A 27,657-nucleotide genomic window follows, 5' to 3' on the forward strand; every position below is an offset into this window, starting at 1 on the left:
GTCTATTTCTCATTCACTAGTTTTCTCATTCACCAAGGTCCCAGATGCACTGTTGCCCTCACTATGCCATTATCAACTCTTACTTTCAACAACTTACAGGACAAAATGTTTTTGAGCCTGAGGAGCGCAGAAAAAAGTCTAACTAACCACGCAACAGAGATGCCCCACTCCAGCAAAAGTTGGGCCAATATCTATTCCCAAATTTACTGAGTTAAGTCAATAATTAATTTTTGCTTTAGATTAGAATTTTTGAAAAAATAAGCAAACTTTTGCCATGACAGTTTGTCTTTCTAAATTAACTGTGTTAATTGTCCATCGAGAATAAAAGCCATAGCCTAATTGAACGCTAGTTATTGAGTTGTGGAATGTTGAAGGTCACTAACCATTGCAGTTCATTGTGGTTTTTGTCCAGCTGACCAGTTGTCACTGTTAGCTGTTATAACTTATAGTTTTCATGACTAAAGGTTCTTTTTCCTCAGAGAGGATGATGCAATTGTGTCATGGATCTGTTGCATATGTTGTGGCAGAATTGTGTCAAGAACCTGCAGCAGCCATATCTTTCAAAGAATTGTTTGGGGGTAGTTACCATATAGACCCTCCCTGATCCCCCTTTTTTCCTTTCCCCTTGGTCTTTCTGGCCTTTGTTACTTGTGGCTGGGGGTGGGGGTTTGGGGGGAGGGGGGAACTGACAGGTAGCCAATTCTCAGGCATTCCAAAGTTGCCACCAGGGGGCACAAGAGAACATCCAGTTTTTCATCCTTGCCTGCCTTCATGAGACCACAAATCTGATGTGCTAAGCTCACCACTGTACCATTCCAGCTATATTGAATAAATATCAATAGAACGGCTGTGTACAAAGAGAATACAACAGTTCAGGGAAAAGATCCACAGCTTTAGTGTTTAAGTGGGATGCGCATCTGAATTTGGTCTTTATGTACTTACAACACAATAGAAAGATAGTTCCTTCTTGCAAAGCAATGGGTTCAGGCCTATATTAAAATAACAGAGTAATTGATAGCAGTCATGGAATAAATCACTGAGTAATTGTCAGGCTATAACAGTTGACAGTTTTCAATGTTTAAAAATGGGAAATTGTTCATTTTCTTTAAATCTGCTAAGAATATGACATGGAGACCAAATCACAGCATTCAGATCATTTTGCAGTGCAGAAAGTATTTCCTGCAGAGGCAGGAAGTAATGTTGCAAACCTTTTGGGGAATAGCATCATTGCTAGAGGCAAAAAGATAATGCCATTGCCTTAAACTTTATAAACCTGTCACAACTGGTACTGGCTGCTTTGATAGTTGGACACAAAAATAAAACCACCACTGTCTGCAATGGTAAGTGACCTTTTTATCCACAATCATAATTAGGGGTGAGCTGCCCTTTACCCATGACAGTGCTAATACTGGCATAACAACCTTTACATCATTAGGATTCCTGCTGGGAGAAATGAATACCATTTTCTTTAGTCAGGCAATCATATCCTTCTGATGAGATGTTAAATTAAAAGTCCAGTCTTCCTGTTCTGTTGGACAATAAAGCTCTATTCAATTTAGTGCAGTCAGTTTTCCAAAGTTCTGGCCAAACATTCCTCTCCCAATAACATAAAATTAAACACATCAGCCTATTATCTATCTCATTGTTTTTTTTTGTAGTGCAATGCTGGCATAGAATGCATGCTAAAGTCCATAAGTAATTCAGTGTTGAAGTGCTTTCTGATTTTGTGATCCACTATATAATGACAAATATTGTATCACCAATGTCTAACCAGTATAAACCAATACAATATTCATGCATCCTTTCTGGTTGTTCTTACCAGAGAAAATGAATTGGGATAAACACATTTGACATTTTTTTCCTCCGTACAGCTAGATAGTTTCACACATGTATGATTACTTTCATCATTAAACTCTCATTGCTTAGTTTAATGTCATACCATTAGTCACTTGATTTATTTAGCAAATGATATAGTTACTTATCAGATTTAAAACAGGCTTCTACAGGATAGTAGTTACCTAATGAGGCGCTGCTTGTAGGGCTTGAGTAACAGAATGCATGTCGACTCATTAGCTCACTGACTGATAATAGGTTTGTTTAGTTACATGCTTAAGCACAATTCCTAAACTATTCATGCCTTAAAATAAATAACAAGGCATTAAAATAGTTTCCTAGTCTCATATTTAAATGTTCCCCAAGGCCTGATGTTTTATTCCGTGATGCAGAGTCCCACTTCATCTCGGTATTAGGAATAAATTTTTAAAAGTTTGTTTCCTCCCATTTTCCCCACCAAATTTCTCAACATCGGCTACTCTGAAGGCACCTAGCTGGAATCTTCCCTTATCCAAGTGGACATCACTCATGAATGAACCTCAGTCATGAATATCAGCAGCTTATTTGACAGCGACTGTTCACAGCAGAGCTCAATTCTGTCCTCACTTGTTGGTCAGCCACGAATGACTGTATAGTGATCAGGAGCAGAATTCCTGGGCAGTATTTCCTTTCCTAATCAAGGACTTGCTGAGGTCAGTTTAGTGGCCCCACTATTGGCCAGCTCAGCATTGGGCCTGAATGTAGCCATGTCTGGTCTCTAAGATGTTATTACCCTCTGGCTTAAACAGCTGAACCATTGGAGTAGCAATCGGCATAGATTTGTCTCATCTTGGCTCAATGGACAACACTCTCACCACTTAGACAGTTTGGATTTGAGCCCCACTCCAGAAATTGACGGTAAAATTTAGACTGACTCTCCAAAGTCTGGGGGCTGCACTATTCAAGGCTCCATCTGCCTAGTCTGTTGGCTCAGCTGGATCTTTAAGATCTCATAACCACTATTCAAAGAAAAACAGGAAGGCCTCCCAGTGTCCTGGCCGGTCACCACAAACAGATTAACTAGTCAATCATCTCACTGTTATTCGGAGGCTCTTGTTGTAAGAAAAAAATGCCTCTGTAAGCCATTGCATTTCGAAGCATTTGTGGCAGACATGATAAGGCACTAAATAAATGCAGGTCTTTTGTTTTAAGCCCAGGGTAGATTTGGACTTGGATTCAGAAACAGTTGCAACCCACTTTGGAGACATGGCCATTGCACTTAGTTTGTTTTGGAAAAGGGAAATTCTTAGACAAATAAGAATGTCAATCCAAACTAACAAGCAGTCACCATAATGCATGAAGGAACAATCTAATGTTGGACTGAAGGATAGAAATTTTAAGTGGTGAAAGCTTTAATTAGCTAAAGTATTCCATTAAATAACAGAACCTATGCGCTCCAAGTAGGCTATGCTTAAATATTTAGTGCGCTACCCCTTTAAGAATACATACATTAGCAGTTTTCATATTTAAATTGCTGGAATGTGGAACTCTATCAGGGATTAGCACCTGCTCACTGGCTAGATAGTTTATTAAAATAACACCATTTACTAATGTAATTCATTTTATACCCATTCAGGATATTTGTGCCAAATAGCCAGTCAGCTCAGTCTGCTAGACACAGGCTTATTTCCTGTGAGGGTCAAAAGGGTCATAATGGAAACACATGACCTCACTCCCTTTGTCGGCTATGCATTGCCTGCAGAAACTTCTTCGTTGAACACTATTTGTGATAAATGGGGCGTACGATGAACATATATTGGTTATGTTTGTTATTACACGGTTGGGATTTGATTTCACCCTTATATGACCCAAAATGAATTTCTGCATCCCCCGAGCTTGCTGCCGTGAGCAGAAGTTAACCCTTAGATCTATGACAGCTCTGAGGAATTCCAGTTTCCCTGGCTGGAATACTTAAAAATACAATCAGCTCACATTGAAATAAAGCCTGGTATGTCAGGAGTAGCTCTAAAAGAACAAAATAAAACACACAAAATGCAAATAAAGATAAATTTTAAATACTCTTACTGACTTTGTCTTCCTCTTCTCTTCACGCTCTTTTACCTTTGTCTGCTTGTAGTAATTATGGTTTTATTTAGTGTGTAATATCCCTTTAAGAATACTACTTGTTAAGGAAGATTACATGATCTATAGTAACCAATAGGAGAGTAGCGCAGGCTACCTCAGCAGGCAGTGTAGAGATGGAGTTGGAGTTGAAAGCTCATGTGTAGATGCTGCTGAATAGATTGTAAATAAACTTAATGTTTCCACCCAAGAAGTATCTGCTGATCAACTCTAGCACTAAAAGCACAACTTGTCCACCCTACAACAAACTGGTGATGAGAATAAAACAGGATTAAGCAGAAGAAATCAAGTTAGAAAGAAATTGGCACTGTCACTCACCCAGCGATTGTGAGTGTTTAAGATAATTAAAAATAAAGGAAGATATACTCACCAGGTACGCTGTTGCTTTAAGTTAAAGAAAAAACGTGCCCTGATCCAAATTGCTGAGAAATCTTCCAGAGAACTCCTGACGTTAGAAAAAGGACAACTCTGTAGAAGACAACAAGAGACCCTGGAGAGAAGGCAGTTTCGCTGAAGGGAATGAGACCCGAGAGAGAGGGCGACTCTGCAGAAGGCAGCAAGAGACCCCAGTGGGTGGGCAACAAGAAATTAAACAGTTGAAAGAACAGTTGATCAAATGCAAAAGGAATGTGTAGCCATTCAGCAACATGAAGAAACACGAAGAGGGCTCAGGGGAAGCCCTGGGAGTCATGTATAGCTGGATACAGCCAGAAGACAGGAGTTTGGATAAACTGCAAGGCAGTTCCATCTCAGTGAAGCTAGCTGTCTAGCAAAGAGCTGAAGAATCAGCTAAATGATACCAAAGAGACTTTGGAAGCAAAAGTCACAGAATTTCCCAAGAAGCAGATGGATAATGAAATTTTGGGAGACTCAGCCACTGAGCTCAGATAAGTTGAGCTTGCATCTGAGAGAAGTCTGGCCAATAATAAAGTTGAAAAGAAGGCTGAGATTAAAGTCTGTGCTAGAAAGGAGAAGGCACATAGAAAGAAGATACAGAAATACTAATAGGGCCTCCACCTGGTTGAGGAGAAAGTGAGAGCCATACAAGAGGCACTTGCGCCAACGAACGCCTCAGAGCTCAATTATTCCTAGGAATGATCAACTATTATGGGCGGTTTTTACCCAATTTGTATACAGTGCTGCCCCCCTGCATTATCTACTCAAGAAGAACCAACGTTGGTCTTGGGAGGCACCCCAGAAAGAAGCTTTCATAATGGTGAAATAATTGTTGCACTCGTCCAATCAATTAGTGCATTTTGACTAGGCGAAAGAATTAATGCTGACATGTGATGCATCTCCCTATGGAGTAGGAGCAGTGTTCTCTCATCAGATGGACGACGGCATGGAGTGGCCAATGGGTTATGTATCAAGAATGCTCACCACAGCGGAAAAGGGATACTTCCTCAAACGGACTGGCTGAAAGGATCAAACATTCAAGGCAGGCATGAAAAAGTTAACTGGTAATTCCTTGGCAACCAAACTAGCACACTTTCTTTTTCATTACAAGACTACCCCTCATACAACAAGTGTTCATCTGCCGAGTTATTGTTGAAACGCCGTCTCAGGACGAGATTGAGTTTAATAATGCTGAATTTAGAGGTAAAGGTGGAAAGGCATCAGGGAAGCCATAAAACTAGACATGACTGGCATAGTCACGTGAGGAAATTTAATGTGGGAGAGCCCGTATATGTGAAAAATTTCAGGGAAGGATCAAAGTGGTTACCAGGTGAAATAAGTGCGGTGACTGGACCTCTATCTTACCAAGTGCATGTGGAAGGCCAGATCATCCGTAAGCATGTGGACCATTCAAGGAAGAGAGAAACAAATTACCAAGATTTGTGTACACCAGTCATCATGTGTCCTGTTGAGAATACGCAACCCAGGACTGACATGTCTGACATCTCTGTGAGAGTTGAGGATACAGAACTGCAAGTGCCCACCGAAGCACCTGATGTTCAGAAAAGGAGGTTCTTGACACAGAATCTGAAGTTGTGGAGCTGTGTCGTTCCACACATACCAGGAAACCACCTGAAAGACTGAACTTGTAAATTCCTTACTCAGTGTAAATATTACGTTGTCTTGAAAAATATATACTTGTAAATATAATATGTATAGCTGAGTTAAAGGGGGAGGAATGTAGTAATTATGGTTTTATTTAGTGTGTAATGTACCTTTCAGAATAATACTTGTTATGGAAGATCACATGATCTGTAGTACCCAATAGGAGAGTAGCTTGGGTTACCTCAGCAGGCAGTGTAGAGTTAGAGTTGAAAGCACATGTGCAGTTGCTGCTGAGCATATTGTAAATAAACTTAATGTTTCCACCCAAGAATTGTCTGCTAATCAACTGTATCACTAATAGCACAATCCGGCCACCCTACAACACTACTCAAGAATTAAGTACTGGTCTCAGATTAGGGGAAAGCTCATCAAAGAACCCTCTGCACTCCCAGGCATGGTACAACTAAAATCTTGTTATTGTGTGGACAACCTCTCTTCGAACTTGAGTCTCTCACCTCTTACTTTCTGCCCCAACCTTCCTTGCCTCTCTTATGGTTAATATTTCTCTAAATTTTTCCTCTCTTGTTTCTCCCAAGCTTCAACTATGTTGCACGAAATTTGCTTTCCTCCTCCTCCTCCCTATCAATCCAGATCGATGGCAGTTTTCTCCCCGCTTTCCCAGGGCATCAAAGCAATTGGATCCCTTACCTTCCTCGAGTTTCTGCTCCTCCAGTGATCTTTATGTTTTAGAGTGCATGATTGTGGTCACCTGATCACTACTTCCAAATATACTTCATCTTCCCTTGCACTATTTTCAGCCGCAGAGGAATTGTATGGTACGAGCCTTCATTTCAGTTCCTCAATGTTAAAAAAAAATTACATTTGTTTTATTTTTAACTAAAATAACCATTCTATGTTTCATTGCAAGTTTAAAATATCCTTTTTGTGAGCTTCCTCAATTGCATCATGCATTTTGGAGGTGGGACAGACTTGGAAATAATTGGCTTCTTATTGACTGGGAACCGGCTTAGAAGTTTCAGCCACTCAAAGCCCAGGATTTTGTCATGGGTATAAAACGGGCCAATTTTGACTAATCTCATCTGCGGGTGGTCGGTGCCTGACTGGAAACCTTACTGCAGCAACTTTGGGAATCAAGCTTGCTCATGAGGTCATGTTTGCAAACACCATTCCCAAAAGATGCCATTTCATTTGAAGAACTATTTCAGCTGCAGTGCAAAATTGTCAATGTTTTCCATTTAACTTCATAAGATCTTCATTTTCCTCTTTCCAAAAAAAATGAAGATCCATTTTCTGTGAAATAATCATCTAACAGTTTTATACAATCTTTTGAAACTGATGTTACACAACTGCTTGGCCTGGCATCATCTGTGGGAAGAGAAACAGAGTTAACGTTTCAAGTCCATATGACTCTTCTGCACTAAAGAGTAGAAATATGATGGATTTTGTACTGTTTAAGAGGGAGTGGAACAGGTGGAGCAGAATAATTGGTCAGGGATAGGTGGGAGCTCAGGAGAGATTGACAAAGATGTTATTGACATGACAAATGGAGTGTTAATGGTGGTTATAAAGACTAAAGAAGGTGCTGATAGTGGCATAAAGGTAAGAAAGCAGAACAAGGGTCAGCACTCTGTGAAAGCACAACATAGAAACAAGTGACAGATAACCCTGTAGGGCGGAGTGTTGGAAAAAAGGATAAAAAAATAAAAATAAATAAAAATAGAAACAATAAATAAATAAATTTAAATAATTTTTTAAAAAATAGATTAAAATTCGCTGAAGATAAAGGAGATAGTTCATGATTTGAAGCTGTTGAACTCAATGTTAAGTCCAGAAGGCTGTGAAGTGCCTAACTGGAAGATGAGGTGCTGTTCCTCCAGTTTGCATTGGGCTTCACTAGAACATTGCAGCAGGACAAAGATGGACAAGTGAACATGAGAGCAGGATGGTGTGTTGAAATGGCAAGCGACAGGAAGGTCTAGGACTTGCTTGTGGACTGAGCGAAGGTGTTCTGCAAAGCAGTCACCCAGTCTGCATTTAGTCTTTCCAAAGTAGAGGAGACGGCATTGGGAGCAGCAAATACAGTAGACCAAATTGAAGGAGGTGCAAGTGAAGCACTGCAACACCTGAAAGGAGTATTTGGGCCCTTGGATGGTGAGGAAGGAGGACGTAAAGGGGCAGGTGTTGCACCTTCTGTGATTGCATGGGAAGGTGCCATGAGAAGGGGATGAAGATTTGGGGGTGATGGAGGAGTGGGCCAGGGTGTCATGGAGGGAACAGTCCCTACGAATGCTGACTGGGGGGTGTGAGGGAAAGATGTATTTGGTGCAGGAGTCCCCCTTGTCCTCACTTTTCACTCTACCAGCCTCCACATTCAAAGGATCATCCTCTGCCATTTCTGCCAACTCCAGCATGATGCCACCTCCAAACACATCTTCCCCTCACTTCCCCCCCCACCTGTAGCTTTCTGTAGGGACCGTTCTCTCCGTGACACCCTGGTTCAATCCTCCATGGCATCCAATTTCTCATCCCCTTCCCACGGCACCTTCCCATGCAATTGCAGAAGGTGCAACGCCTGCCCCTTTACCTCCTCCCTTCTCACCATCCAAGGCCCCAACCACTTCTTTCAGGTGATGCAACACTTCGCTTGTACCTCCTTCAATTTGGTCTACTGCATTCGCTGCTCCCAGCGTGGTCTCCTCTACATTGGGCAGACCAAACGCAGTCTGGGTGACCGCTTTGCGGAACTCCTTCGGTCTGTCGGCAAGTATGACCCAGACCTTCCTGTCATTTGTCATTTCAACACACCATCCTGCTCTTACGACCACATGTCCGTCCTTGGCCTGCTGCAATGTTCCAGTGAAGCCCAACGCAAACTGGAGGAACAGCACCTCATCTTCCGATTAGGCACCAATCAGCCTTCCAGACTTAATGAGTTCAACAGCTTCAGACCATGAACACTCTCCTCCATCTTTACCCCTTTTTAAATCCATTTTTAAAATTTTCATCAATTTATTTATATATATATTCCCCCAAATCCACTTCTCTCTTCCCACAGGGCCATCTGTCACTTGTTCTTATGTTTTGCCTTCAGAGTGCTGACCCTTGTTCTGCTATTAACACATTCTACCATTTTACCTTTATGCACCTTCTTTAGTCTTTAAAACTACCATTAACGCTCACTTTACAAAAATGTCATGGATACAAGAAAACCTCCCCAGAGACCTCACCAATCCCTGCCTTCTATTTTGCTTCAACTGCTCCACCCCCATTTAAACAGTATAAAATCCATCACATTTATACTTCCCTTTAGCTCTGAAGAAGTCATACAGACTCGAAACATTAACTCTGTTTCTCTCTCCACAGATGCTGCTAGACCTGCTGCGTTTTTCCAGCTTTTTCTGTTTTTATTTCAGATTTCCAGTATCCGCAGTATTTTGCTTTTTGCTTTCTGTGGTACCTCTGTCACATTATTCAATTTTCCTCAGCTCCCCTCTATTGCCTCTACTTTTCTCCTTCAGCCATTTGAGTGGAAAGTTGGATGTATAGTACTTACTGGTACTCTGGCTATTGAATAAGCGTAGCTAGTATGTGTGGAGTGTTTCCTTCTTGAAATGAAGCACTTCATTTCTATCCAAGCCTCCATCCAGCAGGTTCCCTAAAACTGCTGAATTTTTCTCATTGAATGCACCAGAGTTTGAATGTCACCTAGGACTGGCATTCACATTTTGGTCTTTTTGGGAGTCCAACAAGAGCTCGCGAATTGCTGTCCTAGCAATGTTCCTTGATCAACTTTATTTTCACTAGCAGAAACATTACGTTAGCCCAAAGGCATATGCAGGGTGTGTAGGTTTTTGGATTTAATCATGTTGGTATCCAGTCTACACGGGCCAAAAATAATTGGAAATTGAAATTATTTACTATGTAAAACAATCATACTAAGTGAGATGTGAGAAAGAATGTTATGTTTTATGTCTGAATTATAAAATGTGGTCAGTAGGTTGTTCAGTCAATTTTATTCTGATAAGTAAATTATTTTTCAATACAGGTCTTGCATAATATTGTAGGTAAATTGATGCAAAGAGATTCCTCTTGCCTTTGGGATCAGTTAATGATAAATAATTTATTGATTAGATTTAAATGTAAGAAAGCAGAAATTACCCAAATGATCATTTAATAAAGAACAGAATATTTTATAGATATTGATTTGACCTGTATTTGAATAGAAATGTGTTGAAAGTGCTAAATGTTTAACTTCAGTATTTTCCACAGTAACATCAGTAGTAACAATATATTTAAGTATGTACAAACCTAAATGAATAATGAAAATTAACCTTGTATTTCGGAATGTAGGGAATGCCACTACAAGCCAGTAAAGATTACACTCATCTACTTGGACAACCTCTTGAATTTTTGTTCTGCCACCAGGAGCGGGTTCATAATAGCCCATCCCCAGCACCATCCCTTGAAGACAGTCACCGGCCTGGAAGTCACCCTTCTTCACACCAGAGCAGCAGTGTGTCTAGCTCACCATCCCAACATGACATTGCCTCTGACAGAATATGTAAGCAAGTTCTTGTTATTGAACTTTCTGAACTATTACACACAGCCCAAAATTTCCAGCTCTTTTTTGTGCCACTTAATTATTTCGGAAATTTACAGCCTGCTTAACCCATTATAAATTATTGGATGCATTTTTGCGCAGTTTTAAATCATTATCAAACGAATGAAGAGAGAGAATAATAGCAACAACAATGCACTGGTCACTTTGAGTGGGGGCTTACACGACAACATGAGCCAGGTTAAAAAAAAATATCTTCCATGATTACTTTAGCCTCAAGATAAGACTAACCACCTTGAATTTACCGTAATACACACACCTATATCTATCTCGCAAACACACACAATGGTTTTATTTCACTGACTGAGCACAATGGACATCAATGCAAAAAGTGCAGCATAACAATCATGATAGTGAATGAATAAAACTGATGTAATTATTGCAAAGTTTATGAATGATGTTTTAGTACACAATGAATTACTAGGAAATGACAGGTCAGCATTGTGAAATCTGTAAACAAATATATCGATGTTTCCATTAATATATTAAAATTACAAATACACACACCCGTGCACAAACACACACACAAGCAGATCTCCCATGATATTGCTGTAGTGAGTCAGGCTACGCATTTGTAAATGGGGTTGCAGATCTCTAGTGAAAGAATATGGAAATAAGATTGCAAAGGGTTTTTACAGCGACTGCAAAGTCAGTGTTTTTACAAATAGTTTCTTCAACCACAGCAGGTAGGTTCTGGATATATTGAGAAATATCTGCATGCAATAGGTGGGGTCAAGTTGTTCTTGTATATAAATTTACAATTTTTTTTACTAGTATATTTGCAACGTTCCTTCTTTATGAAGTGTCACTAAGTGTACTTACTGGATTTAAGCAAAGCTTTGTGGTAAAATTCAAGGCTTTCCTCCAAACTTGAATATATCGTCCTTTCAGAGGCTGCTACCTGTTTATATGAACAATGATTGTCTTGAGTTCAGAATCAGTAAAAAAAATACAATTGCTATAGCAATTTAGAATTCTAACAAAACATTTCACTCCAAAATTTCACCTTCTTAATACTTCATTTGTGACATGTAATGTAATTTCAATAACCCATTGAATATATTCATTAGATATACACAGGAGTTCCTGCCTGCATAACTTTTTGTTTCAACATTTTTTCTCATCTAAATTGCTATGCCCATAGCTGTTAATAGATTTTCTTATGTAAACTTGTAATAGTGAAAACCAGTTTGTTCCTTGGGCTCTCAAAAATTGCTCAAAATGCTTTCACAAGTTTTTTTTTCATTACTCACTATTTTTTCTGTTACTAACTACCATTTCTAAAGTTCAAAATAAATTATTTAAGCAAAATTCAATTAAAACTACGTATTTTGCCAGAACTTGATTAACTATCAATTTAATTATCTTTTGATGTCTTCTTTGAAGCTAATAGTAAAGGCGTCAGCTTCTCCAAAATATTGGGATTTTCATGGTTTACTTGTTTTGATAGAATATTTTTCTTTAGCTTCTCACAATTTCTAGTTGGTAGCTTTTCTTGAAATAATTTTGAAAAATAAAGGACAAATTTCAAAAGCTGTGAGGTAAAGGTTACATCATGAGTGTTTGGCAGGGGTGGGGGCTGGTGGGGGTGGCAGTGAATGATGGCACATCTGAGAAAATATTTGTTTTGTGTTTTATGACGCACTTCAGAAATGGAGGGAAGTTGGGGAAAGTGCAAAAATGGAAAGAGAGATGAGCGACTGAGATCAGAGAGAATAGGAGGTGAGAAAGGGATAGATACTGAACCCAAGGACAGATAAATAGAGAGAGAAGAAAGATGTTTTCCCTCACTTCGTGTTAGTTCAGAACTAAACAAAATTGAATTCTCGTCTGTGTATGGCTAAAGGCAAAAAAGGATAATGCATCTCTGAGTGAGATTCTAACTTCTAATAGAGAGAGAAAGAAATGGGAGATGGTGGTGAGAAGGATAAATTAAGTGAAAGACAGACAGTTTCTTTCTTCATTCTAATTTTCAAAGGTTGTGGGCCCTGACAATATTCCGGCAATAGTACTGAAGACTTGTGCTCCAGAACTTGCTGCACCCCTAGCCAAGCTGTTCCAGTATAGTTACAATACTGACACCTATCCGGCTATGTAGAAAATTGTCCAGGTGTGTCCTGTACACAAAAAGCAGGACAAATCTAACCCGGCCAATTATTGCCCCATCAGTCTAATCTCCATCATCAGTAAAGTAATGGAAAGGGTCATCAGCAATGCTTTTAAGTGGCACTTGCTTAGCAATAACCTGTTCACTGACGGCCAGTTTGGGTTCCGCCAGGACCACTCAGCTCCTGACCTCATTACAGCCTTGGTTCAAACATGGACAAAAGAGCTGAACTCCAGAGGTGAGGTGAGAATGACTGCCCTTGACATCAAGGTCACATTTGATCGAGGGTATAACAAGGAGCCCTAGCAAAACTGGAGTCAATGGGAATCATGGGGAAAACTCTCCACTGGTTGGAGTCATACCTAGCACAAAGGAAGATGGCTGTGGTAGTTGGAGGTCAATCATCTCAGCTCCAGGACATCACTGCAGGAATTCCTCAGGATAGTGTTCTCAGCCCAATCACCTTCAGCTGCTTCATCAATGACCTTCCTTCCATCATAAGGTCAGAAGTGGGGATGTTCGCTGATGATTGCATAATGTTCAGCACCATTCGTGACCCCTCAGATAATGAAGCAGTCCATGTCCAAATGCAGCAAGACCTGCACAATATCCAGGCTTGGGCTGACAAGTGGCAAGTAATGTTCGTGCCACACAAGTGTCAGGCAATGACCAGCTCCAACAAGAAAGAATCTAACCATCGCACCTTGACGTTCAATGGCATTACCATCACTGAATCTCCCACTGTTGACATCCTAGAGATTACCATTGACCAGATACTGAACTAGACTAGCTATATAAATACTGTGGCTACAAGAGCAGGTCAGAGGCTAGAAATCCTGCTATGAGTAATTCATCTCCTGACTCCCCAAAGCTTGTCCACCATCTACAAGGCACAAGTCAGGAGTGTAATAGAATACTCCCCACTTGCCTGGATGAGTCCAGCTCCTAAAGCGCTCAAGAAGCTTGACCACCGTCCAGGACAAAGCAGCCCGCTTGATTGATGCTACATCCACACCCTCCACCACCGACGTACAGTAGCAGCAATGTGTACCATCTACATGATGCACTGCAGGAATTCACCAAGGCTCCTTAGACAGCACCTTCCAAACCCACGACCACTACCATCTAGAAGGACAAGGGCAGCAGATACATGGGAACACCACCACCTGGAAGTTCTTCTCCAAGCCACTCACCATCCTGACTTGGAAATATATCGCCGCTCCTTCACTGTCGCTGGGTCAAAATCCTGGAACTCCCATCCTAACAGCACTGTGGGTGTACCTACACCACATGGACTGCAGCGGTTCAAGAAGCCAGCTCATCATCACCTTCTCAAGGGCAACTAGGGATAGGCAATAAATGCTGGTCCAGCCAGCGAAGCCCACATCCTGTGAATGAATAATAAAAAAATATTATTTGGAGAAAGCACAAACTGATTTATGAGCAACAAAAGAGTAGGTGGAAAACAAATTGGGGTGTAGAGACTTCTGGTCTCCTCCTGACCATGTTGAGAGGGTAGAGTGGGAGTAAATAGGAAGTTAAAGGTGAGGAAAATGGCGTTAAATTTTCAGAGGGAAGGATCCTAGGGTTGAGCAGGTAATCCAAAGAGGGAACGATAGTGATAGGAGGAGTGAGGGGGCAGTAGGTAGGGCAGGAGTAGTAAACGCGAGGCTGGAATTTATGCCCTCCCTGCTGGGTGTGTTTTCAGCAGGGGGACATGTGAAATATTTGGGTGCCCAGCCCACCTGCTTCCCACCCTACCCTGACCTGTTCCCCATAATATCTGTGCTGGATAAGTCGCCCTCTAGCCCAGCCACCCTTAGGCCTGCCGAGGTCCTTAATTGCTCAATTAATCGGCAAATAGGGGCCTCAAAGTGCCCCCAATGCTATAAAGCACTGAGCAGTGGCAGGTGAGCCAGAGTGCATTGAAAAGGCGGGAAGGAAGGGGAGCCATAGCAATTGGGAGATGCCCTTGTCACCCCCCCCCGCCCCCACCCTACACTTGTTCCTCCCTGCCTTCCAAAATCTGGCCTCGCTACCATTCTCTCCCCCATCCCTAGGCTCTCTAATCCCTCCCCACCTTAAAAACCCAGGACTTACCTGTCTCGGGCACCATAGCTCTTCTTCCTGGGGTCTCCTTGTCGTCCCAGCAAGGCCCACTGCTGAGTTCTGGTGCTGCAGGGACTGCTAGAGCTGCCAACCATTCAGATTGGCTGGCAGCTCTCGAGGGTGGGACTTCCTTCCACTGAGGGGCGGAATCGAACCCTCAGCCTGTGTATCATTCTGAGGCGGGCTTTTAAAAGTCGGTCTATTTGGGACCAATTTTCCTTCTGGGGGGTGGGGGTGGCAGTGGAAGGGGTGGATGATGGTCAGCAGTTCTGCCCTTCCCCACCCTTGTAAAATCCAGCCCAGCCCCTGACGGAGAGGGCCACTCCATCCCATAACCCCATATCAAATGCAGCTTGTAGACATTGGTAGATAGGTGTTAGCGTTGGCTCAGTGATAGCACTCATCTCCTTTTCAGAAGGTTCCAGCTTTGAGCCCCACTCTGGAGGCTTGAGCACACAATTTAAACAGGTTGCTTCTGCACAGCACTGAGGAGAAGAGTGATTTGAGATGCAGTCTTTTGGATGAGTTCATACTTTATCCTACCTTTGATGTTTTATACAGAAATAGTCACAAAAGTAATTACCCCATTTTGTTTACTAGCAGTTTTCAATTGAAAGACCAGAGTGCAGGAGAGACTGGCTTTATCAACAGCAAGTCCAGGTATATTCTGTGAACACTGAGTCTTACTGTCAATCATAAACAATTTTAGAAGTTGTAGAGACAGGTGCATGCCTGATGAGGTAGCATTATTAAGGATGAGATTTCAGAATACTTGGAAGTGCATGGTAAAATAGGGCAAAGTCAGCACGGTTTCATCAAGGGGAGGTCATGCCTGACAAATCTGTTAGAATTCTTTGAGGAGGTAACGAGTAGGTTAGACAAAGGAGAGCCAATGGATGTTATCTACTTGGACTTCCAGAAGGCCTTTGACAAGGTGCCGCACAGGAGGCTGCTCAGTAAGATAAGAGCCCATGGTGTTAGAGGCAAAGTACTAGCATGGATATAGAAGATTGGCTGTCTGGCAGGAGGCAGAGAGTGGGGATAAGGGGGCCCTTCTCAGGATGGCGGCCGGTGACTAGTGGAGTTCCGCAGGAGTCAGTGTTGGGACCACAACTTTTCACTTTATACATTAATGATCTAGGTGAAGGAACTGAGGGCATTCTGGCTAAGTTTGCAGATGATACAAAGAAAGGTGGAGGGACAGGTAGTATTGAGGAGGCGGGGAGGCCTCAGAAGGATTTGGACAGGTTAGGAGAATGGGCAAAGAAGTGGCAGATGGATTACAACGTAGGGAAATGTGAGGTCATGCACTTTGGTAGGAAGAATAGAGGCATGGACTATTTTCTAAATGGGGAGAGAATTCAGAAATCTGGAGTGCAAAGGGACTTGGGAATCCTAGTCCAGGATTCTCTTAAGGTTAGCTTGCAGGTTGAGTCGGTAGTTAGGAAGGCAAATGCAATGTTGTCATTTATTTTGAGAGGACTAGAATATAAAAGCAGGGATGTGCTGCTGAGGCTTTATAAGGCTCTGGTCAGACCAAATTGTGAGCAATTTTGGGCCCCGTACTTCAGGAAGAATGTTCTGGCCCTGGAGAGGGTCCAGAGGAGGTTCACGAGAACGATCCCATGAATGAAAGGCTTAACATATGAGGAACGTTTGAGGACTCTGGGTCTATACTCGATGGAGTTTAGAAGGATGAGGGGGGATTTGATTGAAACTTACAGAATACTGAAAGGCCTGGATAGAGTGGACGTGGGGAAGATGTTTCCATTAGTAGGAGAGACTAGGACCTGAGGGCACAGCCTCAGAGTAAAGGGAAGACCTTTTAGAACAGAGATGAGGAGAAACTTCTTTAGCCAAAGAGTGGTGAATCTATGGAATTCATTGCCACAGAAGGCTGTAGAGGCCAGGTCATTGAGTGTATTTAAGACCAAGATAGATAGGTTCTTGATTGGTAAGGGGATCAAAGGTTACGGGGCGAAGGCGGGAGAATGGGGTTGAGAAACTTATCAGCCATGATTGAATGGCGGAGCAGACTCGATGGGCCGAATGGCTTAATTTCTGCTCCTATGTCTTATGGTCTTATGTGAGCTAGGGCTGGATTTTCAAAGTGAAGAATTCCAGGTCCCTACCCTGCTCCTCAACAGCATCACTCTTGTGACACTACTTTTAAATTCAAATTACCTAATTGGAGTGGAGGTGAGCTCAGTGCCCAATTAGAGGTGCTGGGCAGCTCCAGGAGGTGGGAGCTGCCTGCCTGGTGTCAGAAGCAAAGGCAAGTGGTAGCTGTGTGGGGGCTGTTACTGTCTTGCCAGATATAGCAGGGAACTCATCAGAAGTCCTGGAGCTGGAATACAGAGGCAAGTGACTATATTATTATTCTAACAGGATTCTGTGTGCCTTGGTTGGCAGAGAGCTGGAAACCACGCTGTTGCAAATTAGTGATCATTTATTGACTTATTAAAATATTTTCAAAGATGGGCTTTAGCAGGACTCCATTAGAACCTTCTTCCCCCAGGTTCCAGTTAGATGTGATCTGACATCAATGATAATTAACCCTTTATACTACACCTCCCCAAGCCTTTTGTTCAACTCATTAACATTAACTTTATACATCCTACTTCCATCCCTCCCCCCTGCAGTCTCTTGTACCAGCTCTCTTTGAGGATGTGTAGGATGTATGCTTTCCAGAACATTCTCCTTGGAAAGCACCGACCTCCGCAGACAGAGATTTCTGCTTCTGGTACTTCAGGGAAAGGCTGGACTGCTGGCGCCTCTTGCTCGAAGGAATGAAGCTGGTTCAACTCCTGTGAAGATTTGTACAGCTGTAAGGGCCTATAAGCTTCTACTGTTGCAACGAACAAAGTATTATGTAATATCTCATCCATGAACGAATCAGACAGATGGAGAGAAGAATATTCTGAAGGAAAGATTATGACTGTCCTGCTAATACTGTAGGAATTCCTGTAGGTAGTGGTTCAATTTGCACGCTCACTTCAGTGTGAGTTTGCTCCTCAGTGGACCTGAACATCTCTGGAACTTCATCACGATCTATGCTGTCACCAGCATCAGCAGTGAAAGAAACATGCAGAGGCAGAGGAATTACACTCTCTTTTCACCTATGGCATTGGTAAGATCTGTAGTAAGCATCTCTATATTTTTTTAATCTCCAGATTTAACTTCAGATTTAATGATAGCAACAATTTGTTCTCTAACAGTAACAGTGGCAATAAGAACTCCTGGTCTCAGTTCTCCATTGTACAAAAAAGAGTTGCTGCATCATGTTGTTGTTGTATGTCATTCGTGTCTTCAGCAGAATGAACAGATGGATTTGCACCTTTATCACTTTCTTTAATAACATGCTGATCCCCCTCAGCAGAGATATCTGGGCTATCATTGTCATCTTCTACTCTTGTCTTCAAAAAGCAAAGCAAGGTTCAGAATCAGCTCCTGCGACAAATCATCGATATCAGTGGCATCTGGGTTATCATCCTCTTCCGCTCTTTCCTGAAAGAGCAAATTAAGGTGCAAAATGTCATCTTACGGCTGGTCACCTTCATCCTTAATGCACAGCTTCTCATTTCATCTAGCCTCTCCTTGAAGAGAAATGAAAGATCTACGATGTCCTCCTGTGGTCGTAGGGATGGAGTTTTAACTCTGAAGACTGATTCACAATGTTCTGGGTCAAACTTGAGTTTCTTCCTACAACTGGTGAATAAAGAAGATGCAAAGCTATACAAGCTTCTCTGCTCAATAAAGAACAATGTTGATTAGGAATAATATATAGAATATTGGTGAACTCTATACCACTATAATGCAATGTAGCAGTCACCCCTCCTCACACCTTGAGTGGAATGCCTCCTGCGCTGTGAAGTTGAATGGTAGACAGCTGGAGAAATTCAGACTTCAGCCATCATACCATATCAGACAGACTGGACACTCCTGCCTCCGTGTCCAACTTAAAATTGGTTTTGTGGCCATTGACTATGATACCTGCCATAAATATGCTTTCAGTTCTGCCACTTCACCCAAGAAGAATACATCCTGTTCTTCAGTATCATCTATTTCTTGGACACTTGCTGATTGGAATGGTTTGTCTTTAAAATTTTGACCTGATAATGGAAGTTTCCGGCTGCTACTTTAAAATGGCCCCTGGCCCCTCTTGCAGCAGGTGCAGCACTTGGCATTGATGGCTGGGCCAGTTTGGTGCCAATGAGGTTTTCTCCTGCCACAATGGGGACATGGAACAATGGTGCCAACTGCACCCACTTCATATTGCCTCTGTTTTCTGGCGGGCGCGCTGATAGCCCTATGGTTCATGAATTGGACCAAGTCAGCGATCTGCCCCAGGAAGGCTCCTTATCACCTCGGATGAATAGTTTTGCTTGCAAAGTCCAGCCTGCTTCGCTAACTGTACTGCTTTGGACAAAATGAGATCTTCCCTGGGCTGTAAGAAATCTGAAAATTCTTTATCTATCACCCCCACTACAATGAGGTCTCTTATGAGCTCCTCCCTCAATATCCCATATTCTTAGTTATCTGCTAAGTGATGCAGGTCATTTATAGAAGAACCAATATTTTGTCCTTGTTCCTGGCTATGGCGGTTGAATTTTACCTGGTCTATTGTGCCGTAAGCTAAGGGAATTAGAGGCCTCGATGACCTCTTCATATTTAGCGGTTTCTTCATCAGCCCAGTCTTCTTAAAATGTCATCAGCACAGCTGCCGATTGTCAAGAGGAGAACACTGACCTGATCCTTTTTTGGCTTCTGAGCAAGTCTGGAGGCAGTCCGTATCAACCGAATCAGCAATGCCATTTTCTCCAGTGTGCAGCTTGGTCGAGGCCCTCCACAAGGTCAGGGTCTTGGGCAGAGGTACAACTTTCTTCATGGCTCTGTGCACTTCCAGTTAGCTGTTGTGGGACTCGGGTAGCCGTTAGTTGCTCCATGGGCATTTCTCGAGTGTGTTCCGCCAGGCCGATGGCTTTTACTTTTTCAACCATTAATCGGCATCAACTGGGATCTTTAGTAAACGGTTCGCAAACTACTGCCACCATGCATTATTATCACAATCAGGTTCTGTCTGCCTTGGTTAGAAGATTGCTGGAAGCCATACTGTTGCAAGCTAGTAAACGTTTATTGCCTATTTACAATGACGGACTTTAGCTAGGCTCCATTATAACCTTCATCCCTCAGGTCCCAGTAAGTTGTGATCTGACATCATCGATGATGCACTTTAGCTATTAGCATAATAGCTATTAACCCTTATACTACAGTGATCATATAAACAAAGAAAAGGCGTAGTGCTGGACCTGGTGTTCATCGGCCCTTCAAACTTCAGTTTCCACACATTCTAGGGAACTTTCCGATGTCCTTGCAATTAAACCGATAGCTGAGAACAAATGTGCACCAGGCTGTTTAGGTTCGGTGAATTAAAAACCCCATTAATGACGGGACAGGCCCCTTAAGCTTAAGGAGTGTAATGGGCCATTAATTGGTGGTGAGCGTGTTTCCCATTCCTTACCCCCACACCGGCCCTTTGAAAATTCCAAACCCTTCTGGAAGCAGCGGTCCTGAGCCGACCACCAGGACTGCGATTTTGAAATTGCGCCACATTAGGTCCCAACCCCACCTCCTATATTCATCTCCTAAAACCTTTTCAGCTGACAGTGAAGGTTCTGGGAACCTGTATGACGACAAGGCTCAATATTCTCCAATAGGTACAACTTCCAACAGAAAACACTGTAACAGGCATTTTAAACTCAGAAATGCTACATTTAGACAAGGTGAATAAATGTCTTAACTTTTATGATTTAATATTTATTTTGGTACAAGCCTAATGCCCAGTAATACATGATTTTACTGACTGTTCATGATTAATACATTGTTTCACATCGGCTTAGTAGTTTTTCATTGAACATTTATTTATCTGCTTTTCCCACGTTTGATTCATATGCTCTCTACTTCTTCGTTTATGATTTGTTGCTGCTTTATGAATACATGTTGTGAGCCAATCAGCTGTAATAAATTTGAATTTACAATAGTGCAATTCACAACGTGCAACTTCTTAAGTGTGACAACAGACAGTGTGCACTCAATGCATCATTCACAGGAAGATCGATGCACAACCTCCCACACACAACCATATGCAATGTAGGAATGAATGTCATCTTCAATGCTTAGATAGTGAACAGATAGGACAGACTGCCTTTCCGTTATAGAACCTGCTCAATCTTTACTTCTACCGATATCAATGCGAATGAAAATTAGCCAGCCTCTGTAATGGACAGGCAATCCACTCCATTGGTTGGTGATAATTACATTCTACTTTAGTATATTTCATTAAAAAAAGTAATTATCTTAAAAGAAATTAGAACTAATATTGATGGCAACAGATCCAGGATATGTGGCATTGCTTTACAAACTACTGTGCTGAGGAACATTTTGGTGAGTTCATGTATTTGTGCTCAGGTATTTATAGAAACAAAGACCATAGTGTTTTTAAATGTACAATAAATATTATGCTGTTGAGGAACTGGGGTCCAAACCCAAGGTTATCAAGAAGTTGTTTGGTACTACAAAACTTGTGTATTGCTGAAAAAGACAGACATTTTTTGTCGAAGCTTTTCATCTTGCACTCATCAGGATATTTCGCAAGAAAATACCAATGTCAGGGGAAACAACATATTTATACATTGAGAAAAGAGCACTGACTGGTTGACGAGTGGACTCTGCTTGGTAGATGCATTGCCATGGAGAATGCACTGGTTGATTGTGACTGATAGTTTGAAATTTAAACCCGGCAGCTTAACTAGACTTTGACCTGGGGGATGAACCAGTGAATGGCTGTCACTTATTTTGTTTAGCTGAAACAGGTGCAATGTGTGTACATGTTCTTTCTGCCAGCAAAGAACAGGGCCCTGTGAATTAATACATGTAGCTTCCAATACACACAAATGCACCACACTGTGAGCCCAACTGACAATCTTAAATTGGTTGTTTGTGTAATTCTTAGTACATTGAGGATTATTTAGTAATTGTCCAATTGCAGAATCACATCTAATGTTGGATGCTGTGTTTTGAGTTTTGCAGCTGATTGGGTACAGTCCATATCTTGCCCACTGCAAACAGCGGAAGGGGCATGCTGTTTGATACCTGCCAACAAATCAGCACTCTCTTCTCATACAGTATAAATATTTTGTTTCCCCTCACATTGGTATTGTTTTGTGAATTGTCCTGATGAGTCAAGACAAAAGGCTTTGACAAAAAAATCTTTTTTCAGCAATACTCAAGTTACCAAGAAGCTTAATGCTTGGGATTTGTAAGGATGAGGAAGAATGTGATTGGAAAAAAAAAAATCTCTGGTATTGATTCAGTTGAATAAACTGTGGAATATTACAATTCTTTTTCAACAGCTAGTCAGCCTGGGACTAGAGAAGGGGAGCTCGCTGATCATGATAATGGGCCCAGTATAAAGAGAAGCCAAAAGGAGAAAGGTAGGACAGCTATCTAAGCTAGTTTTCATTTAAGGGGAGAGAGAGACAACAGTTATATAACCATGTTGTTAAAGCTCCCGGAATATGCTTTGATCTCCAAGTCTCTGGAAGAGATCAGAAAGATCATATTCAGATAAGTCAGCAAAGGCTGTGCCACTTTTTTTAGTAATTGCAGAAATGCTTTCTTCTTCTCCCTCTCTCCTCCCCTTCCTAATTTTCTCATCTTAACCGTACTTTACAGCCTGGAAAACTTACATGAATTATTTTAAATAGGTTAATGTCACTATTAAAATATTGAGAATGGAAATATATAAATGGGTGACCTAAAAATAATGTGCAGAAGGAATTCAAAGGTGAGCCACAATTTCATGGGCACTAGCAAAACATCGATCTGTACATTTACAAAAACTGCTTCTATTGCTGATATGAGTTTTTAAACAAAAGTTGAGCATTTATTATCTTACTCATTGATATGTAATGGTTACTATAATTAGGCCAATGTTACCATGTTAAAAAAACACCCAAATAAAGGACCACATATTTTATACATTACGATTGATGTATTGTGCATAACATTTCCAGCTGTAGTCATTTCCTTCCAGTTAAGCGCAAGTAGCATTTTCCAATAAAGCTTTTGCTTTTATTAGGCATTGATCTCATCAGGAATTCTCATTGCTGATATAAACATAGATCCAAAATTTTCTACAGAACAATAAGCTATTCTTGTTCATGGAGATTAATATAAAACCCAGTGCAGTATATTTGAAAACCTGTAGAGCTGATACCTTTGATGCTGGGGCAGTAAGTCCACCTTAGATAATTGGAGTACTCTGTTTCTGAAGGTATAAGGCTTTAAGTGAACAGTTCATTTTGACTGGAATTAATTTAAATAGAAAATAATGGAGAATGTGTCTGTGTGGGGGAAACTTGGTTTTGGTGAAATATAATTCATGATTCACATTGAAGTGAATCCAAATCTACCAAAGTAAGTCAGGTAACAGAATAAATCTGAACCAGGAGCTGCTTGTCATGGTAGAAATCCATCTGATACTGTGTAATAATGGGCTACAAATCTTTCAACAACATACTTTTCATAAAGTATTTAACATGGGCATACTAGAAAGAAAAAATAATGTGCCTTTGCTCGAATTATGTTTTAACTTTTAATAAAATTAACTAATTAATTAACTAGAAATTAGCTAGTCAGTGGTGGAGTGTATCAGTATAGCGAGGTATCATATAACAAAGAGGACACCTCACCATGATGCCTTTGCCACCCCACATAGCAAGTCATCAGAAGGAGTACCTAGTGGAGGCGAAGTATTTTTCACAGAAAGCAAGCCAGCCTCTGTTGCCCAGGTATTTTCTAGCACCAAGTCCAAGAATATGAACAGAAACCTGTGAACAAGTTACCTGCCACTTTTTGACTGAAGAATGGTGTGAAATATTGAGAAAGGAGATGGGTGGGGGTGGGGGCAGCCTAAAAATGGAACGACTGGAAAAATAAAACACTAAAGATTCTGAGAGGTTAAATCCTCAAAACATATGAATATTTGTACAGTAATATTGCACAGTGATATCTGCTTCATGCAAATTTTGAAGTTCAATTATAAAGCCCATCTTATGTATTTTCATTTGGTTTTGAAGCTAAGGGTTTCCCTGTAGTAAACTTCCAATCCATCATTGTCAGGTAAAATTAGGTCTTTGGAGAGGGAAAAAAACAGGTGCAAAACACTTGATATGGTCACTGACAGTGAAACAAGTGCTGTGGGTATTGTTCACTGTGGGACATTTCCTGAGTTCTTCTAAACATTTTATCAGCTTTAAAAAAATTGAGAGATAAAAAGTGCACTTGAAGCGACAAGGGGATGTGACCTTGTCACAGATGCAAGGAAAGCAGAGAGGCCCCTGGCATAGTAAGGAAACACTGCACTGATTAATAGCTACTGTGTGCAAAGTGGATATAACATATGGAATTGATCAACACATTTGCCTTTAAGTTACACACAAACACATCAGAAGCAATTTGAATCTGGCTATTAGACATTTTCTGCAGCCATATGCAATACATACTTTGAGATAAGAATATGAATTGTTTGGAATGCACCTGCAATCAGTACTGGTTAAATAAAGTACGGGACCCATGCCAAACTTTTAAGCTTTTCACTGTGACACAAATAGCCAGGATGTCCGAGGGATGTATTACATTTCTGTGTGCTAACTTGAATATTACAGCACAAGATCAAGACTGGCTTGTTTGAATAGCATCAAAAAACATTGGCCCCAATATTAACTGAGCGGTGTTTTCAGAGCTAGGGAGAGGGGGAGAAAGATGCTTCCCAGTTTTGCAAAAGTCCTGCAGACGCCTTTAACTCTTTCTCCAGCCTTCCAGCCAGACAACCAAGGCTGGTTGTAGACTGGAGAGAAAGCCTGCAGCAGAAGGATGCAATGGGGGAGCAGACAGGACAAGTGGTGGGAAAGAGACCGTGAGGTCAGGGTGATAGTAGTTGTAGTGAGGAGAGATTGCGGAAGTTGGTGAGATCACGGGGCAGTTTCTAAGATAACTTGTTGGACTGGAAGGAAATGCTCCTGCTGCTCCTGGCCCACAAGCAGTGCTGTAAAGGCACTCATCTCAGGGATATGGCCCATCTCCCCTCTTATCTGTTCCCGAGACCCAGAAAACCCAACTGACAAGAGTTACAAAGACAAAGGATGTTAAATGGAGACTTAAACTCTTCTTAAAAGCATGACTGAGCCACCTCCTGGGAGTGGGTTAAAGTTACTCCCAATTACCTAATTACACCAAAAGTCAAATACTTAGGGCTAATTTTCGCCTTGGAGGTGGGAAACAGGTTTTGATATCAGATCAGAGACGCACCTCTGGTGTGAAACTGAGTAATGTTAAGATTTTCCTGTCGAAAAGCCCTTAATTGATATAGAGACGGCCTTTCTGTCCACTTAGAGCCAGTGGGAGCGGGAACAGAGCTGGGTCAGGTGAAGAATACGACTCATTTAGTCACCCCAGGACAGCCATTACTGAGGCTGCTGGTTGCCTAATGGGAGAAATCTGCTGATTGTGCCAAAGCATTCTGCAGTACCGTAGGTAAGTGAGATGCCACAGGAGAGCCGCAAACCTGGCACCTGGGGCAGGGCAGCCCTTCACTTCATTGATGCTGACCTGGATTTAATGCTGGAGACCTTGAGGCTGAGGAAGGAGGTCACTTCCCAAATGGTAGCAGGAGGAGGTAACCTCATCATGCAGCAAGTGCACCTCTCTGTTCAGCATCATCTCCCTTTGCCTCCTCCTCCTCTCATACCTCCTTCTCCAGCTCCTCGCCGGATGAACGATCTCCTTCAGGGCCTCATTGAGCTCAAGGTCCATACCTCTTGAGGGTCATGTTATGGAGAGTGCAACAGACCACCACAATGACAGAGAGTATCAGAAGGTGCCACTGAACCAGTATAGGCATCGGAATGACATCCTCAGAAGCCTGATGGCCTTCTCAGTAGTTGTCCTAGTAAGGAGATGGTATTGGCAGTATCACATCTGTGCCTCTGTCTGGGGCTCCCATAGACTGGTGAGTAGCTGTATCTTCAAAGGCTATCCCTTGTCTCCTAAGATTCACTCATGCATTTTGGGAGTTGGATTGAAGATCTGCGGCAGCCTGGACTATCGGAGACTGACTGAGTCATGGGCGCTACCAGGAAAGTGAGCACACGTGCAGGAGGCTCTGGTTGTGGTCCGAACCAGGGGAACGTTGAGGAAGTGGAAGTCCTTCCTGTTGATGAAACTGAGCGGGCACTTGCTGAGTGCCTGGATGGCCATATAGATGGTGGCAATACCCAATGCCCTCTGTCCCTGTGAGGTCAAATATGTCATAAGATGAATATAATGTCCAGCCCTGGCAAAGAGGGCATCAGTGACCAGCAATGTGCAGTCCATTGTGAGATGTCACCAAGGTCTGCAGCTGATCTTTGGAATGAGTCAGAAGCGAAGGAGTTCAAGGCCACAGTGACGTTGACATACACTGACAGGGTATGGCGACCAGTGCTGCGAGGTGTGAAGTCTTCAGCAAAGATGACACAGATGTCAGTGTCTTTCCTTCCCCCTCCTCCTAAAGTGAAATGCTAAGCATAGGAACCCAGATGAGAGATGGAGGAAGTAAATGCACAACTGCTTTCTATTATAATTATGCCACTGAACCTCAGGACACTGGCCTTGACCATACAGTGTGCAAGTTAAGATCTCAAATTGAAATGCTTCTAGACCATTACATTCAATAAAATAAATTGAAACATGAATTATAAATTCCATTAATATCAAGCAGAACACCAGCTGGTCAAAAGGTCCGTTAGGAAAATAGTGTTGACCTAAAGGCAAAAGAAAGTTGCACATTCTTCTGGAGGTGGGTGATCAGTCAGATATCATGGTCCACATTGGTGTCAATGACTTAAGTAGGAAAGGGGATGAGGTCCTGAAAGCAAATTTCAGGGAACTAGGAAGGAGATTGATAAGCAGGACCTCTAAAGCAGTAATCTCAGGATTACTCCCAGTCCCACATGCAAGTGAGTATAGAAATAGGGGAATAGAGCAATTGAACACGTGGCTGGAAAGCTGGTGTAAGAGGGAGGGCATTAGATTTCTGAGGCATTGGGACTGGTTCTGAGGAAGGTGGAACCTGGACAAGCTGGACAGTCTACACCTGAACAGGACCAGGATGAATATCATTGCAGGGAGATTTGCTAGTGCTGTTGGTGTGGGCGTGCTGGGAACCTGAGGGCAAATTGGTGGTGGGGGCTAATCAAACTAGATTGGCAGGGGCTGGGAACCTGAGGGCAACTTCAGAGCAGGGAGTGGGAGATGGAGAATTAACGAGTGACTCTGAAAGATAGAAGAAGCACAGGTTAAAAAGTGTACAGCACAGGAATTTGGCAGTGTTAAAAGGTGTATATGTAAATGCACGGAGCATAGCAAATAAAGCCAATGAGCTGAGGACGCGGATAGATACAATGCAGCATTAAATCATTGCTATAATGTAGACGGCTTAAAGAGGGGCCAAAATGGCAGCTCAACTTCGGTGGATATAGAGCTTTCAGGCAGGATAGAGAGAGAGGGATAAAAATGGTGGGGGGTGTAGCATTATTGGTTAAAGAAACAATTACAGCTGTGAGGAAGGATGATATATTAAATGAAGCATCAAAAAAGGCCATATGGGTTGAACTCAGAAATAAAAAAAGTGCAGCCTTTGCTAAGAGTGTGATACAAACCCCCAAATAGTGGAAGGGAGTTACAAGAGCAAATATGTAGGCGAATATCTGAGCGCAAAAACAATAGGGCAGTAATAGTTGGAGAC

General features: G+C 42.0%; 1 protein-coding gene across 2 annotated transcripts in view; it reads left to right on the plus strand.

Moving 5' to 3' along the window:
• dacha (dachshund a) overlaps positions 1–27,657 on the plus strand; it is a 389,808-nt gene that overhangs the window by 281,309 nt on the left and 80,842 nt on the right. The window contains exons 5-6 of one of the 2 annotated variants that reach the window (XM_078547218.1): positions 10,327–10,537; positions 22,223–22,303. In XM_078547218.1, the coding sequence (XP_078403344.1) occupies positions 10,327–10,537; positions 22,223–22,303 (292 nt within the window). The remainder of the gene's footprint in view (positions 1–10,326; positions 10,538–22,222; positions 22,304–27,657) is intronic. The other variant, XM_078547219.1, reaches the window with a different exon arrangement.

Source organism: Cetorhinus maximus, chromosome 8, assembly GCF_964194155.1.
Source record: "Cetorhinus maximus chromosome 8, sCetMax3.hap1.1, whole genome shotgun sequence".
In the NCBI taxonomy this organism is placed as follows: Eukaryota; Metazoa; Chordata; class Chondrichthyes; order Lamniformes; family Cetorhinidae; genus Cetorhinus; species Cetorhinus maximus.